Source organism: Tetrao urogallus, assembly GCF_951394365.1.
Source record: "Tetrao urogallus genome assembly, chromosome: 20".
Taxonomy (NCBI): Eukaryota; Metazoa; Chordata; class Aves; order Galliformes; family Phasianidae; genus Tetrao; species Tetrao urogallus.
The window spans coordinates 483,340-499,657 of NC_136833.1; the positions used below are offsets into that span (position 1 = coordinate 483,340).

At 52.0% G+C, this 16,318-nt stretch overlaps 1 protein-coding gene across 1 annotated transcript; it reads right to left on the reverse strand.

The window, feature by feature from the left end:
- Positions 1–4,151: 4,151 nt before the first annotated feature.
- Positions 4,152–7,674, reverse strand: LOC306954187 (fibrinogen-like protein 1-like protein; the record flags this gene model as incomplete). Its single annotated transcript, XM_079545253.1, has 4 exons — positions 4,152–4,780; positions 5,482–5,526; positions 6,686–6,829; positions 7,560–7,674. The coding sequence occupies 4 exons, from the start codon at positions 7,672–7,674 to the stop codon at positions 4,152–4,154; spliced, it is 933 nt and encodes a 310-aa protein (XP_079401379.1).
- Positions 7,675–16,318: the final 8,644 nt, after the last annotated feature.

Sequence of the window (16,318 nt, forward strand, 5' to 3'; positions counted from 1 at the left end):
CCCCATCCCTGCCGGTGCCCCAGGCCTCACAGCAGAAGACATCGCTTCTGCTGTTTAACTAGAAGGTGTGTGCCGGTTTGCTTCCCGGCATGAACAGTTGGAAAAAGTCACAGAGGTGAGGAAGTTGGGTAATCAGAAGTGAGAACGGCGATAGAAGGTTGGTCGTATCAGAATGCCCGTGTTCGGAAAGAGATTGAGGCCGTGGAAAGTCCTAGGACTGCAGGGGAATAAGGAATAATTTGATAATGGTTGTTCAGCAGTTTTCAGAACACGAGAGCTGGGGGGACCAGGAAAAGGAACGGTGATAGAATTTTTATTAGAATCACAGCATCGTTAAGGTTGGAAAAGACCTTTAAGGTCCCGAATCCAACCCCAACCCACCCCACCATGTCCATAACCACAGCCTTCAGTACCACATCTCCACGGTTCCCTGTGCCACTGCATTGCTGCTCTTTTTGAAATTTTTCTTAATATCCAACCTGAACTTCCCCCAGTGCATTTTAAGGCCATCACCTCTCACCCTATCGCTGTTACCTGGGAGCAGAGGCCAACCCCCATCCCCACCACCTGCTTTCAGGCAGCTGCAGGGAGCAGTGATGCCTCCCCTGAGCTCTGCCCCACTCTGACCCATCCCAGCTCCCCCAGCCGCTCCCATCAGACGCGTGCTCCACAGCCCTCACAGCTCCATTCCTTCTCTGAACGCACTCCAGGGCCTCCACGTCTTTCTTGCAGTGAGGGCCCAGCACTGAACGCAGCACTGAATGCAGCCTCACCAGGGCCGGCACAGAGGGACGGGCAGCTCCTGCTCTGCCGGCTGCAGCACTGCTGACACAAGCCAGGATGCCGTTGGCCTTCTTGGCCCCCTGGGCACGCTGCTGGCTCATGGTCAGTGGGTATCAGCTCACACCCCCACATGCTTTTCCTGCATGCATCTTTCCAGCCATTCTGCCCCAGGCCCATAGCACTGCATGGCGCAGTTGTGACCCAAGTGCAGGACCTGGCACTTGGTCCTGTTGCAGCTCATCCCATTGGCCTCTGCCCACTGATCAGCCTGCCCACATCCCTCTGTGGGGCCTTCCTACCCTCAGGCAACTCTCTCCAAACTCATACTCTGTTTTCCATTGCATGCACAGGAACTGGTGAGAGGAGCTGTGACTAATATTCAAAGAGTGGGCTGCATGATGCTGGCGCATGGCACAGGGATGCAGCCCACCCAGCAGTACCTGCAGAGGTTCTTCCTTGGCAGGTGAAAGAGATGGTGCCGTGCTGGTTGTGTCTTGCTGATAAGACAAGGGGGAATGGCTTTAAACTAAAAGAGAGGAGATGTAGATTAGATGCGAGATGGAAATTCTTCACCCAGAGGGCAGTGAGGCGCTGCACTGCTGCCCAGAGCTGTGGGTGACCCTCCCTGGAGGTGCCCCAGGCCGTGGATGGACTCTGGGCAGCCTCAGCTGGTGCCCAATTTAGTGGCTGGCAACCTTGCCTGTGGCAGGCAGTTGGAAACAGATTATTTTTTATGTCCCTTCCAACCCAACCCATTCTATTACTTTCCAATTTTAGAAGTCTGTGAAATCCTGATGAAGGTGTTGCTGATACAGCCCCACATCTGGAGCTGAGGACTCGAAGCGGTGCTTCCAGTGCATCATCATCCACAGTACTGCTGTGAAAACGTTCATTTGGGAAGGCTGGATCTCCAAAGTGCCACAGCAGCATCCATGCTCACCCCAAACGGTTCACTCTGCCCACTGTTACCCATTTCTCAGGATTTTCTCTAATTAAGAAAATTCCAACAAGTATCTCAGAAGCCACCCAGAACTCAGCAGAGGATAGAGAAAGTGAAAGCAGGAGGCAGTGCTGCAGTTTTGTTGCCTAGACGGCAATCTGATGGCTCAGTGCTGTGTTATATGGGTCACATTAAGGCCTTAATCTTAGGACAAACTCCAAAGTCACTGAACAGTCCTGGCACGCAGGCAGGCTCTGCTCCACTGTGGCCAAGTGCCGGAGAAGTGAGGTCCCCTCGCTGGTAGGGCTGCACCTGGGGACCTGTGTGCAGTTCTGGGTCCTGCAGCGTAGGGAGGCCTGGGCTGGAGAGAACACTGCAGAGCCACAGGGATGCTGACAGTGCAGCATTCCCAGAGAGGAGGAGAAGGGATCACGTTGCTCTTGGAGATGAGATGGGCAGAAAGAAGGCAATGGGTCAGAATGCAGAGTATTGACTGAGAGAACAGCAAGGCCTTTTGGAGGAAGGTGTAGGGTCCATTCCTTCTCCAGGAAAGGGCTGGGAAACCCTAATTCAGAGACAGTTGGTTGTATTTCCTCTTCTTGGAAAGAATTCTGACACCCGCGCGATGTAATTCTTGTGTTTTCCTCCTCCAGAGGTCTCAGTCTCTCTCTCCCACGTATCCCACCCTGCACCAGTGGAACAGAGCAGGGCGAATAGCAGAGCAAATCGCAACCTGCAGCTGAACTGCCAGGCAATACCTCGTGGCTCTCCCTGCCCATCCCTGCACGGCCACACTTCCTTCACTCCCCACGGCCGCCTGGGGAGCCCCGGGACAAGGGCATCCTCTGGAGACTGGAGAAAAGTCAGCAGCAAAACTCCCTGCTTCTCCAGTCACTTCTTGGTCATTGCCGTCACATTTTATTGCGCCCTCTGACATCAGTGCTGCCACAGGACGAGGTGGCTGGGCTTCTCTGGGGACGGCAGAAACTGCAGGGAGCACAGCAGCATCTTCCTTCAAAGAAACACACTGATCCTTTGAAGACCAACGCAAGCTGTGATCTGTATGGGAAACGCTGCTTTGCACCTGCGGGCTGATGGTGTAATGGATGGAACGGCTGCATCCAGGAGTGGCCGACAAGGGGGATGGAACCGGTCAGAGCCTTCTGGCTTCCTACTGGTCCGTGCCATAACTGAAGCACATTTGAGACTGTTTCGTGCTCAGAGGGCCGACTTGATGTATCTGCTGCTACGTGCCTGCTGCACAAAGCTTTCCCCTGCTGTGTGCTTCCACAGCAGCAGGACAGCTCTGCACCTCTGGGCTCCCTGACCCTGCACTGGGTGCACCTGGGATTTGGGGCTGTCATTTAAAGCCATTCACAAGGACACATTTGCTTTTCCAGACTGCAGACAAACAAAGCAGCTCATTAAAAACAACTCGCTCTAGCTTGCTGAAGAGGACCCGAAAGAAATGTAATATAGTGATTTAACAAAGCTTTATCATTAGACAGCAGCTTAAGATTGAAGATGGCAAGGTGCACTTGGGCATTGGCTGCCTGGAGGGGAGGGCAGAGCGCACAGCCAGGGGGACACTTGGTCGGTTTTTCCAGCAGGACAATCATTTTGTGTGCCGCTGAAATCCTTCAAATTATGTGTGTAGATGGCTCCAATCACACCTCACAGCTCACAGCACCCTCTGTTTTGAAGGTGAGAGAAGACAGAAGTCCTCACGCAGACTCTTGGCTTCCCATCCCCTCCCATTTCCAGTGGCTGAACTCCACTGCCCTTCGCAGCACAGGACACAAGCTGTTAATTCATAGCTCCTTCCCAAACGCCTGTCCTATGGGAAAGCAGGGCTTCAGCAGAGGAAGCTTTTGAACATGGTGACCTGTGCGAGCACAGCAGAGACTTGAAATAGATGTTAACACTTGGGATAGTTCTTTGAATACAGATTTATTTTGATACTTGACAAGCGTTAAGTCTGAAGTACAGAAGGCAAAGAGTGGAAATTTGTGCAATCCTGATCAAGAGATTTTAATCTTTCTACAAGTGAAAGTTGTGTTGTTTGTCTGAAGTTAAAGATGTCAGTCAGCTCACACAGCCATAGAGATGCATTGCAGTTTGGCTGTTTCACATTTTATCTGAGGCACATTGCACATCTGGAAACTCCAGGTTTTGGGAGCAACTGTTCTGATTATTAACACAATTAAAATGACCCGGATCTGAGCAAAAGGATAAAGGCTGAATTGAGGAGCAGAGAGACCTACAGGAGGGAGAAGTGGAGGACGGCTCATTTTCTTCAGTAGCTGGGACACAAACCTAGCAAAGACCCACGACGCATCAGGTCTGGCCATGACACGTTTTACCTTTTCCACCTCTTTGCCGAGCAAGTCTTAGCCACAGGTTGGACAGAAAGGAAAGGAAAATGCAGCTAGCAGTAGGTAGCTGGTTTGATGAGGATGGCAGAAGCTCTGCAGTTGCCGCTGCACAGACCGCTCCACGTCAAGCCGCCCTTGAAATTGAGCCGTACGGAGTAACAGGACGAATACCACCAGCCGCCCCCGTTGGCGGAAGCACAGTTCCCGCTGTTGGTGTCCTGATCCAAGTCCTTAGCAAAGAACTTCATGTTGTCGTGCACAGTGGCGGAATTGGCTAAAGCCATGGCATCCCCTGCTGTGCCCGCGTAGGAGCCCAGCCGCAGCCGGTAGCCCTGGGCCTCGTCCTCCACGCTGAAGAGGTTGTAGTCTGCAAACTTGACGTTGTCTGCGTTGTCTGAGATGACGAACCTGACCTGGTAGACCTTCTGCTTGGCGATCTGGTGGATGTACTCGGTGCCCAGCCAGTAGTCGCCGCGCACGCTCCCGAAGCCGTACTTGTAGGTGCTCCAGGACTCGGCCCAGGTGATGTCTGTGTTGTGGCTGTTCCTCTGGATGACCGTCCAGCCCCCGTCCGTCACGTTCATCTCACAGTACACCACGAGGGGGTGCAGCCCTGAGGGCTGGATGATGTAGACGCCGCTGGGGCTGCCTGCAGAGAGCTCACTGCAGTCCTTGGGCCAACCTGGGGCAGATTAAAACACGGAGAACCAACAGGCGCGGTGACACCCGGTCTGCTTGTTGGCTTCTGTGAGACTGATTGCTAAAAAATTTGCAGATGTGGAAATTTGCCATGCAGTAAAAAGGCTGTCACTGTGTTTCCCACTGTAAGTGTATGAACAGAAAACCTTTGTAAGGGAAACACAGTGATTAAAAAACCATGGATGCATTTTGGCCGTGCAATCAGACTATTTACTTCTCTTTCTTTGTTCAGATCTTTGTCTCTGCAGCCTTCCCCAGTTTTCACAATTATCCTTCCTTCTAATAATACAGGGGCTCAAGCTTAGCCTGGTGAGGGCTTTTTTTACTTTATTTTACAGAAACTTAAATGAGAAAGCGTGCTGTTCCTGCAGCTCTGAGATCCACCTCATCTCTGGGTTCAGGAAGGGGAGAACCTCCTGTTGGCATAGCCTGGGAGGTGCATCCTCTGCTTGCTCCGTGCAGAGCTTCACAGGGCAGGAGAGGATGCGTGAGGTGTACATAAGGCTGGGGAGGCCTTTGGGATCTCAGAAGGAACCATTCTATGTAAAGTTCTGCACTGAGTTTTGCCCAACAGGAGATGAGCCGTGCTGTTCCTGGGTTTGTGCCCACCCACTGCTGTTTGGCCCTCGCTGCCTGCACGTCCCAGTGCCGGAACCCTGCAGGGAATGGGCTGTTTGTGCTGACCTGTGCCACTGGCTCTGCCACGCTGCATGTCTCCTTCATCTTCACCTGCATTGGGAAAAGAAAAACGAGTGAGCTGGGCAGCCCTGTGCCATGGCACAGAAGTAACTCCGGCTTCCAGGGGCTGTTATTTCTAGCACTGCTGTTGGTAGGATACTTCAGCAATGCCACCCGGCTCCATTTTCTTCTTATATGGTAGCTTTGTACTGTAAACTCTTCAAAGGAATGAGGCACCTGGAGAGGCAGAACTACAGAGGATGAGTCGCTGAGCTGCACTGTTTGGTCCACTCAGCATTATGGCTTCACAGAGCTGCCTGGTGTGGACTGCACCACAGCAGCAGTGATGAGTACAGGGAAAGACTGCTGGAGGAGAGGGACTGAGAAGCAAGCAGACTGCGTGGAATTAGATCAAACTGCTGAGTGATGTTGCTGTAACCCCCCAAGCTGAAGTCACCAGCTCCTCAGTGCAGACTGAAGGCATTCATGTGTTCAGTTCACAAAATGCTTCAAAAACCTTCAGACAGGAACAGGAGCTCAAAGCAAAGTGATAGCAGGGCTGTCTTTATAAAGAAATCACAGCATCCATATTCATAAATCTGCATTCCTCAAACACCCACAGTGACCTCTGTTATTGGTGTGACTCATTTATTACACCATTTAGCCATGAACAATCTTCAGAAGGCATTTTGGTTAGTGACTGAAGTTCCACGGAATTACAGAATCGTTAAGGCTGGAAAAGTCCTCTAAGATCCCCAACCCCAACGCACCCCACCGTGCCCACTGCCCACGTCCCTCAGTTCACATCCCCATGGAACACCTCCACGGACCCCTCTGCTCCCTGGGCAGCTGTGCCACTGCAGCACCGCTCTTTTGGAGAAGAAATTTCTCCTAATATCCAATCTGACCTGGTGACATTTCAGGGGTTTAGACAGACTACAGAGAAAAGGTCTTCCTTTGGATATCTGCAGGTCTCTAGATAAAGCTACCATGTACATCTTGTCAATAATAAAGAAGGCTGAACTTCCAGATCATGCAGTGTGGAGAGAATATCTGAAATGGGAGGAAGATGTGATTGAGCTCCTGTTCTTTCTGAGCGTGTCTGCCCTTCACCACCGTTCCCTTCCACACCTCCCCTCTGCGCAGAGAGCAGGAGGCTCCTGGTGTTCGGATGATCAGTGTTCAGGGGTGTAAGAGAGAAAACACGTACCAGGATGGTGCCCATCTGAGTGGAGATTAAGAATGTCAGATAGATTTGCTTTCAGTCTTGTCAGGTTTTCAATCTGCACAGCAAGAAGAGGGGCGAGCAGGGCCAGCATGCAGGTACAGAGCAGGAGGCCGGAGTGATGAGCAGCTGCAGGGAGAGTAGACACAGTGAGTGGAAGTGCAAACCCAGCCTTCCTGGTGAGGGAGCTTTGGATAAATAAACTCAGCAAATGTTAGAACAAACTCGTAGAACAGACAAAGCCACAGCATTAATTACGCTGTGCTTTACCGAGGGGCAGAAATATAAAAAGAAACATTCTGCAAAAGTACGCAACTGTCTGCAGCCTACAGGGATGGGGATTTTCCATGGGGAAAGTGCAGCTTCCAGGGATGGAGTCACGCTGTTCAGCTGTAGCATTGGCCAAAGCAGGACTCCATGGCTTCCACAATCAGATGAGGAGCATTTGGGAATCTGACCAATCGGACTCCTTCAGACTGTGTCAGATCAGGAGCTTCCCCGACAGCTTGCTCGCAGCCAGCCCCATAGATGAGCATCTGCAGCGTGCCTGCTCCACTCCCGTGCCCTAAGAGGCTTCAGGCCGACGGCTGCTGAGCACCTCAACTAAGCTTCCGCTCTGTTTATAAATGCACTCGATACTCTGGGCACAAATATAAGGCACTTCACGACACAGCGCGGTGCGGGGTGGGTTTAAGTGCGCTCAGGAACAGAGGAGGGAGCGCGAGGAGCAGGAAGGCGACAGAGAGGGCGGGTGCGCAGCAGGAGCCGCGTTGACCCACAGCCCAGCGCAGAGGCGGCAGCAGCCCGGAGGAGGAGGGGCGCAGGGGGGGCATCCGCGCAGCGCCCAGCACGCACTCACCCATGATGTTGCTGCAGGGTCCCTGTGGAGCGGGAAGCCGAGGTGCCTGGCCTGGAGGCACCGTGCTTATATGGGGCTCGGCGGGTGAGGGCAGCGCTCCGCCTTCCACCATCATCCCGGCTGGAGACGGATGGTTTGTTTGCCCTCGTGTGTCAGCATCGCTGTTCATTCCCCATTTGCACCTTTCTGTGATAAGAGATCCTAAACCAGACAGCAGCCGGCATCCCGTGTTTGCACATCACTCCACTGGACTGGCAAATGCTCCAGATAAGGAGCGTTATTACTGGATTTGACACCAAACCCTTTGAAGGCATCCCTGACCCAGGCTGCATGGCAAAGCCTCTCCAGGTGCTTCGGGCTCCGGTTGCCCTCCTTCGGACAATCTCTGGTTGCTTTGTGTCCTCACACGTCAGCACCAAGGTGACACATGGTATCTGAGGCGAGGACCTGCTGGCACCACAAAATATGCTGTAGTGAAAGAGACTCCAGCAGCCCTGAGAGCTTTTGTGAAATAAGGGAGACCTCTCACTTGTTAACCAGACCCGATGTGGTTCTGCTGGCTCTAATTGCTGCTTGAAGAGCTCTGTGAATGTGTGTAGGGCTCCATATCCCATATGGATTCCTGGACCATGTAGGATGCTCTCCCAGAGCACGTGCAGCCTGCACAGCACTGCTGGGCAGTGCTCATACTGCGTGCCATGGGAAGAGCAGGTGGTCAGCAGAGCCCCCTGAGCTGCCACCAAATGTATGCAGAAGGAAGGGAAGTGCAAGGGAAGGGTGCTGCTGAGGAACCAAGTTTGTGCTCAGAGCTGCCCAAAGCACGTCACGTTCATCTCGCAGTACACCACGAGGGGGTGCAGCCCTGAGGGCTGGATGATGTAGACGCCGCTGGGGCTGCCTGCAGAGAGCTCACTGCAGTCCTTGGGCCAACCTGGGGCAGGAGAGAGTGTGCTTTAATAAAAGGCTGTGCAACAGAAAAAGAGCACGCCTTCATCTTGTGGAAGAACAGACAGACAACTGGCCAGAGCACCTCGCAGATTCTCAGCTGTCCCAGCCCAGAGAGGTCAATGCGCTCTCCTGACAGTGCGACTGGGTTGGCCTCAGACCTTTGCTCATCTTCTCCAACAGGACCTGGCAGGAGGTGGCCCCAAGAGAAGGGCAACAGTCCCACTGGACCATGCTGGTATCAGACTCGGAGAACAATATAGATGCTGAAAGGGACTGTGTGGCTAAAACAGAGTTGGACTGGACAGGGATGTGAAAAGGACCTTGCCCCTTCCTGTGGCTGAGGAGAGAGAAGAACAGCCTCTGCCAGCACACAGGTGCCTTCATCACCTGCATGGTGCACATACACACACACACACGAGCACTGCAGCCTGTGCTGGGCACTTCCTCACCTCTGTCAGCATTAAACCTGGAGTGGGGTTGGGGTGAGATATGCTGTGAGGCCCTTTTCCACACAGAGTGGCACTGGACCCACCCCATACTGGCCAGTGTGGCAGGGGAGAGGGGAATCTAATAAGACCCCGTCGAAGAAGACAGAGGTGCATCCCATCACACACCTGCAGTTGGATATTAGTAAGGGACACAGAGCAGCACGCTCTACCTGAGCACACGACGCCTGCATCCTCGCTGTGCCTGCAGTTGTGTTGTCCCCAGGCCCTCAGTGTGCACTGAGTGAGGAGGCTCTCGTTCCCAATGCAGTTAACATCATCCAGCCAAATAGGTCCGGATCCACTTCCAAAGAAAGCTTGAGATGGAGCTGACACTGCTTCCCCGCAGCCAAGCTGCCTACAGACCACAGAGGCATCTTTCAGGTCCCAGCTGTCGCCACACACTGTTCCCCACTCATTGTGGTACCAGACCTCCACCCGTCCAGAGCAGGGTTTGGAGCCATTCACCAGGCGGATCTTGCCTGTGACATGGAAACCAACAGCACGGAGAAGAGTTGGAAGAAGTAGGGAAGATCCAGCAAAGCTGGAACTCAGATCAGGAAATGCTTTCTGTCTCCAGAGGTGGAGCCCAAGCAGTAAGATGTAAAGCCTTAACACCTCCTGGCTGGAGAAGGCGCCTTTATCTTCTAAAGTCCCCATTTCCAAATATTTTTGCTGCGTTAGAGATTGGGCATGGCCAATGATACCCAGCCAAATGGGTATCAGTCATGCTCTTCTACCACTGGTGGCACTTAGTGCTATTTGTGGACCCGATTTTCCTTACCCCAGACCACTGCGGCCAGCAGAGGTTTTCTGACCTGCTTGCTGAGCCAGCCCAACTTCCACCTCCCTGCAGGACCAACCTTCCCCATCCTACCAGACACAGAGAGAGGGCAGGACACCTGTGCATGGGCCCGAGCATGGTTCTGCCTGCAGAGATGAAGGCCTTTCATGTACCTACCGTCTGTCAGCACGCTGAGAGCTGATGGACTGCTATTCGAGACAGATCGACTGAGGAGGGTCAGGTCTTGGGCAGCACCAATGAGACTCAGGGCAGGCAGGACCACCACACAGGCAAGCAGCAGGAGGGGAGCACATTGGGAAGCTGTGGGAAGAAGGGACAAGGTGAGTGTAGAGCACAGTTCCACTGCTGTTGTGAAGTACCTGGTGCCATCCTACTGCCCTGGCAGCCAGTCCTCCATCCACAGGAGCAAAGGGAGGGCTCTGCTGGTGCGGTGGGTTTAGAGGGGGCAACCCACCCTGCTCTTCACACGCACTCACCCATGCTGCCTCCACAGAAACACTCAGAAGCCCAGGATGTGTCTGGAGACACGCTTTGAACCACAGGATTTATAGCTGCAGATGCTGGGGAGGAGTGCGGCTGACGCTGCCCCAGGGCTGGTCCTGTGCTCACCTTAGGGCACACAGATGACTGCCAGTAACAGGGCTGTAACCCAAACGGTCACTTCCCCACAGCAGGCAGATTGATCTTCTCTGATAAGAGCCTTTATCAGGACCAGAGCAAATATTGCTCCAGCTGCAGAGTGGCAAGCAAGTTCTTAGAAAAGCTCATCGGTGCGCTTCCCCGTGTGCAACGCAGGTCTCCTGTGCACATACCAACTGCTTTCCAAGATGTTTGCTCAGCTCCCCCCTGTCACTTCAGTGTTCATGCTGGAGATGCAGCCCCGCTCAGTGCAGTGCCCTGTCACGCCAGAGTCTCTCCTGCTGGATCTGTGCCGAGGTGGCGAGGAGCTGGGTGCAGTGAGATCCCTGCTTCCTTCTGGAACGAACATGTTGCGTGGCTCAATGGGAGTCCAGCAGGCATGAAGCAGAACCAAAACGATGGTGGAAATGGTCTACCTTGTCATATCAGGGGCCAGCTGAAACACAAGATTGTTTGTGTCCCACTCTCAGATCCCAAGCATCACCCTGGGGAGCACCTGGTGCCAGGAGAATCTCCTTCTCCTTAGGCAGAGTGTGCAGAATTGAATTGTGTTGCTTGCATGGAGAAGTCCAGATCTCCTCAGGAAAGCTCCAGAGCTGTTCCTGAGCACCAGCTTGCAGCTCAGCCACTGGATCAGAGCACCCAGGGAGATGGACAGGATTTCCAGAAAGTTACTGTGTGAATCAAAAAATGGGATGTTTTCCCACCTGCATGATCTCTTACATGATGTTTCAAAATCACTTTTGCACAGATGAGATGGTTGAACAGCATCTCTGATAGGGATGGGACATTATCCATGCCCAGCATTTCATGGTTCTTGATGGGTCCGTGTGAATGCCACAAGTCACCAGATCTTTGATCACTGGGGTGGCCATGAAGCCACGCTAGGCTCGCAAAAGTCCCATCTGAGGAGACAGGAGTCTCTGACCCATGGAGGATCATGAGGAAGATGACAAACTTTTAGAGTTCTGAAGGACACGGTGTGCCTGGAATTGCCTCTCTGCCAAAATCCAAGCTAAGAAAAATGACAGAATGAGTTCTCCAGGACTCAGTCTGCTCCCCAGAGGCACCATGCCCATAGCCATAGGGCAGCTCACCCACCAGCACAGGCTCTGCTTCGCTCCCCTGCACAGTGCTGGAGCAACAAATTCAGAGGGAGTCGATCCCCAGTGTGACTGCAGAGAGGACGAGGAGCTGTGTGCTGATGGTGAGATACAATCCCCTGTTGTACAGGTAGCTCTTGCCCTTGACAATTTCCTTTTCCTTACTGGCCTCTGGAGCATCTGCAATAGGGAAAATGCCTGTCTCCCAGTGGCGAGCTGTGAGCGGTCCCATTTCCCCACAGGAAACCTCAAAGCGCATCCCCTAAGGAAACACCGATGTTTGTGCTGTCAAGTAGTTGTGCAAACACATAAAATTTTACTGCGATATAAATGCCACATTCTGTGCTTTCTTATGGTGTTATAAAGAGGGATTAGATTTGTTTAAAGCAAACATTAATGTATCGGGAAGATAGGACTAAAAATCCACTATCATCTGAGTATGGGCCAGAACTAAGTTCTCGTGATAACCTACAGGCTCTATGAGCATCTGCACGATGAGGAAGGGGCTTTTGGTTCCAATCTCACTCATGGAGGAACCTCTCCTTCCTCTTAGGTTTCGATGGATTCAATGCCTGCAAGCGCAGTTATTGAAAAGCAATATTTATGACCATGTTGCTACTTCCTGATCCTTAATTCAGAAGGCAAAGCTTGCCTTCTTATCTGCATATGTTCTGCTGGTCCCTTTTTGCATGGGTGCTGCAGCACTTTCCTGTACCATCGTCCTTTCCTGTTTCCTTGGCCAGTTTCCTCTGCCAAGGGTATCACTGGAGTTGGAAGGGACCCCTAAAGGCCATCAGGTCCCACTCCCTGCAGTGCACAGGGACCCCCACAGCTCCATCAGTGCTCAGAGCCCCTGCAGCCTGACCTTGGCTGTCTGCAGGGATGGGGCACCATCGCCTCTCTGGGCAACCTGTGCAGTGCCTCACTGCCCTTAGTGTACAAATCTTCTTCCTTGCATCCTATCTAAATCTCCCCTCTTTTAGTTGGAAACCATTCCCCCTGTCCTGTCACAACAGACCCCGCTAAAGAGTCTGTCCTCTTCTTTCTCCCAGCAGAGGGACAGTTTGGGATGTGGCTTTTGAAAAGTGGCACTGGCACCAGGCTGAGTGACAAGGGCTGTTTGGGGATGGAATCTTACTGGGGTTGAAACTCAAAATGTTGGCTGGGATCTCTAGTCGTATCTCTCCCTCTCCCTGCACGCTGACCACCGCGCTGTCCCCCAGCTGTGCAGGGTTATCTGCACATCCCAAACCACGTTTAATGGCTCTGCAGTGCAGCAGCTATGCTGAGCTTTGGTCCCATTCCACAGCCAAACTTCTGTCACGTTCTCCTGGATGGACTCTCCTCACTGGGTTTGCGTGCATCACCCCACAGCACAGCAGATGTGAGGTCGCTGCGGGGTGATGGGTTCACAAGGACACGACATGAGGTTGTTTGAGTTTACCATCTTCATTGGTTGTCAGAGCTCACCAGCTTTATTGGCTGTTGGAGATAGCCAGCTTTATTGGTAAGGTTCAGCTCTCCAGAAATATCTTTCACATTCCAAGCCCACGCACAGAAGATGATACAGATGTCACCCCGCAGCCATCTTCCAAAGAGGCACTTCTAACACCCTTTTACTTCCAAGCCAGTGAATTTTCATCTGCACTCACAGTATGTGCAGCCCTGCAGCGATGTGAGTGCCAGGTTTTATCAGTTTAACAAAACATTGCTTCTTTGCAGTGCTCCAGCACTTGATCACAGCAGCCTCTTCCCTTCTCTCTGCCTGCAGATAGGAACTATTTGAGGTCAAGGCTGCATCTCACAGCTCCCCAGGTGGTAGGCAGCAATGTGACTTTTCTTTCTGCTCTGTCCCATTAATCTGAGAACAGCTCCAGCCCTGCTGCTCTGTCAGGGCTCAGCCAAGCCCCAGCTGAGCGTGAACAAAGTTCAAGTTCATTCTGCCTAGCAGACCCTCAGCATGGCAAAACCGCAGTGGATGTGTGGGGATCTGCATTAAGCAGACCTGGAGGAAGTGGGTGAGGTAATGCCAACAGAAACAGATCAGTCCCTAATTTCAGAATGGATTTTGATTAGCTAAACACTCCACCTTTTGGTGGAGGTGAACAGCTCATGTTGTTGGGAAGAAACCGGGAATCAGCAGAATTAACTCCAGGCTGGAGGCAGGAGAGCTCCAGCGCAAGGCCAGCAGACTCAGCAGAGCAAAGCAGCCTCCCTGGTCAGCAAGGAGCCTGCCCAGTGCAACAGGGAAAGAGCAGTGATGCTGGCACGCCTGGGGACAACACCTCCAAGCAAAGGGAAGGAGCAGAGCCACGCAGCTCATCCTCACTTCAGAACCCTGCCTGGTGGGCACGAACCTCACGTCAGGGGTGGCAGAAATCCACCTGGGAAAACCATGGCCCAGTCTCCTGGGAATACATCAAAGCAGCGTCAGTCATCTAATAGGATAAGTAACATCAGCTGTTACACAGAGGAGCCCTAATGGGATACTGCACTGTGCTGCAGACGGTTTGATGTATCTGGGCCACTGCTCGCTAAATCCTCCCTGAAGTCTCCTCTTCTGTGGCTGTTCTGGCTCCAGAATTAATTGGCTCTCTCCTTTTTATCAGAAAGATGGGCCCCGGGCTACCTGCAGCTCCGGGCGCAATGCACTGAGGGCCCCATGCTGCCTCCCAGCAAACGTGGGCATGGTGGGTGGGAACCCTGGCCCCCAACCCAGGGCAATGGGCCCGGGGATGGTGCTGCAGGACAGTGGGGCTGCCAGCAGCTGCAAGAGCAGAGGGGGCTGAGTCATGGGAAGGAGGGGAAGGTGACACAGGAACAACTGCTCATCACTCGTCATGCTGCAGAAAGACAAGAGGAGAGAGTTTTCAGGTGCAGATACCGAGAACAGCTGAACAATCCCCATCCCTGAAGTGCTCAGGAAATGTTTAGATGTTGTACTGAGGGACGCGGCTTAGTGGCAAATATTGGTGATAGGTGGACTGTTGGATGGTGATCTTAGAGCTCTTTTCCAACCTTGGTGATTCTACGATTCTGTGATTCTGTAACATGGTGTCCAGAGTCCCGTGAATTCAAGGGTTCATCAGGGAGAAAAGGAAAGAAAAGAAAAGAAATGCCCCGAGGAAGTGCAAGAAGCCAGCAGATCTGCGAGCCAAAGCCGGTGTTTGGGAGCCAGCAGCATGGCTCCAGCACACTTCACTGGCTGCCTGCTCCTGTGGGTCACCAGCTCCCCAGGCTCACGTTCTAAACACACATCTGTCCAACCTGCAGCTCTGCTTCTGTCTCTATAAAGGGTAATATGAGAATATTCTCCGAGAGGCAGTTCTATCTCCTTCTTGTATTCATTTCGTTTGCTCACATAAATCCTTTTAGCCACACCAGGATTTAAAAGGAAGGCTGTTCCAGATGAATGCAAACATTTCTATTTCCTTTACCTACATCTTCCAACTTTAAAACTGCCTGTTAATGCCAGTGCTTCTTACAGCCCTCAGCCTGAGGAAGGCAACAATGGAAGAACTGATGGGTCAGGGGAACAGGTTGCCTTCTTGTCCTGAGTTTGCAAAGGAATCTCAAAATAACAACTTGCCCAGCTAATAGGGAGGGAATCCTTGCTAAATGGTTCTCTACAGTAGCCATTCCAGGCAGATTTTTGGATGCTGTCTGTACATGGAGTCATCTCATGCTCATCTGTGGGTGATTGCATAGAGGCACTGATCTTATGCATTTGCAAAGAAACATTTGGAAAGAAGATGTTAGACTTGCAAGAGTTTGAAGAACAACATTTGCCATCCACTAGAAAAGTGACAAAGAAATAACTGGTAACTTCAGTTAACTTCATGTAAACATTTTCTGAGTTTAAAGAGTGAAGACTACAGAGCTATTATTAAAGAATGGAATTTAAATAAGGGAACTTAGAGCTGCTGCTTTTGTGATTTTAAAGAGAAAAGGGATGAAGAATCCTCATTTCCCAAGGGAGCTTACAGCTCAGCAGCATGACTGCCACCGGCACTCCTTGCACTGCAAAGCAGAGCACTGCAACAGCCTTTTCCACTACAGTGGAAAAGGGAAAGTCCTGTTTTTACCCTATGAACAATCCTGGCAAGTTTTCATTCTTGCTTTGAAGGTCAGTTCTTTCCCTTGCTGATTTCTCTTACAAGGGAACTCCTCATCTGAGAAGATGCTCCTTTTGGTGAAACCCACTGGGCACAGCTGTCCCCACAGGTACCAGCTCTGTTTGTGACACATTTGCCATTTGAAGTCTCCTTGCAGTTGCTCTGTGCAGCACCACCTCACCACCACCAACACTGATTGCTTCTTTCAAGGAGAAGAATAAAGGGAAGAGGAATTTTGAAGCTGCAGCCCAGGACATGCAGCTGGGAGGTGGCACACATCGGTCGTGCCCATGGAGATGGCACCCTGGCTGGCACATCACTTACCCACCCCTTGCTGAGAAAGAACAGAGATTGGTTCAACCATGGGTTCCCTTGATAGGTTCAACTTTCTGCCTTGCAAACATCAAAGAAATCCAAATAAAATAAATTTTAGTGCCTCCTGATCTGTAAGAGCAAAGACAAATTGCAGTAATCCTGAATTTCCCACCATATGTAGCATATCCCCACCAGTACCTAGAGTACACCCACTAGTACCTAGAGTAGGAGGATGATGAGAACTAGATCCCAAACTGTTGCTGCCAATGTCCAGCAGTCTCTGTGAAGGGCTGCGCTTCCCGGGCTGCACATCCAGGACTCGCCTCCCAACCGCAGTGTCTCTTGTTCA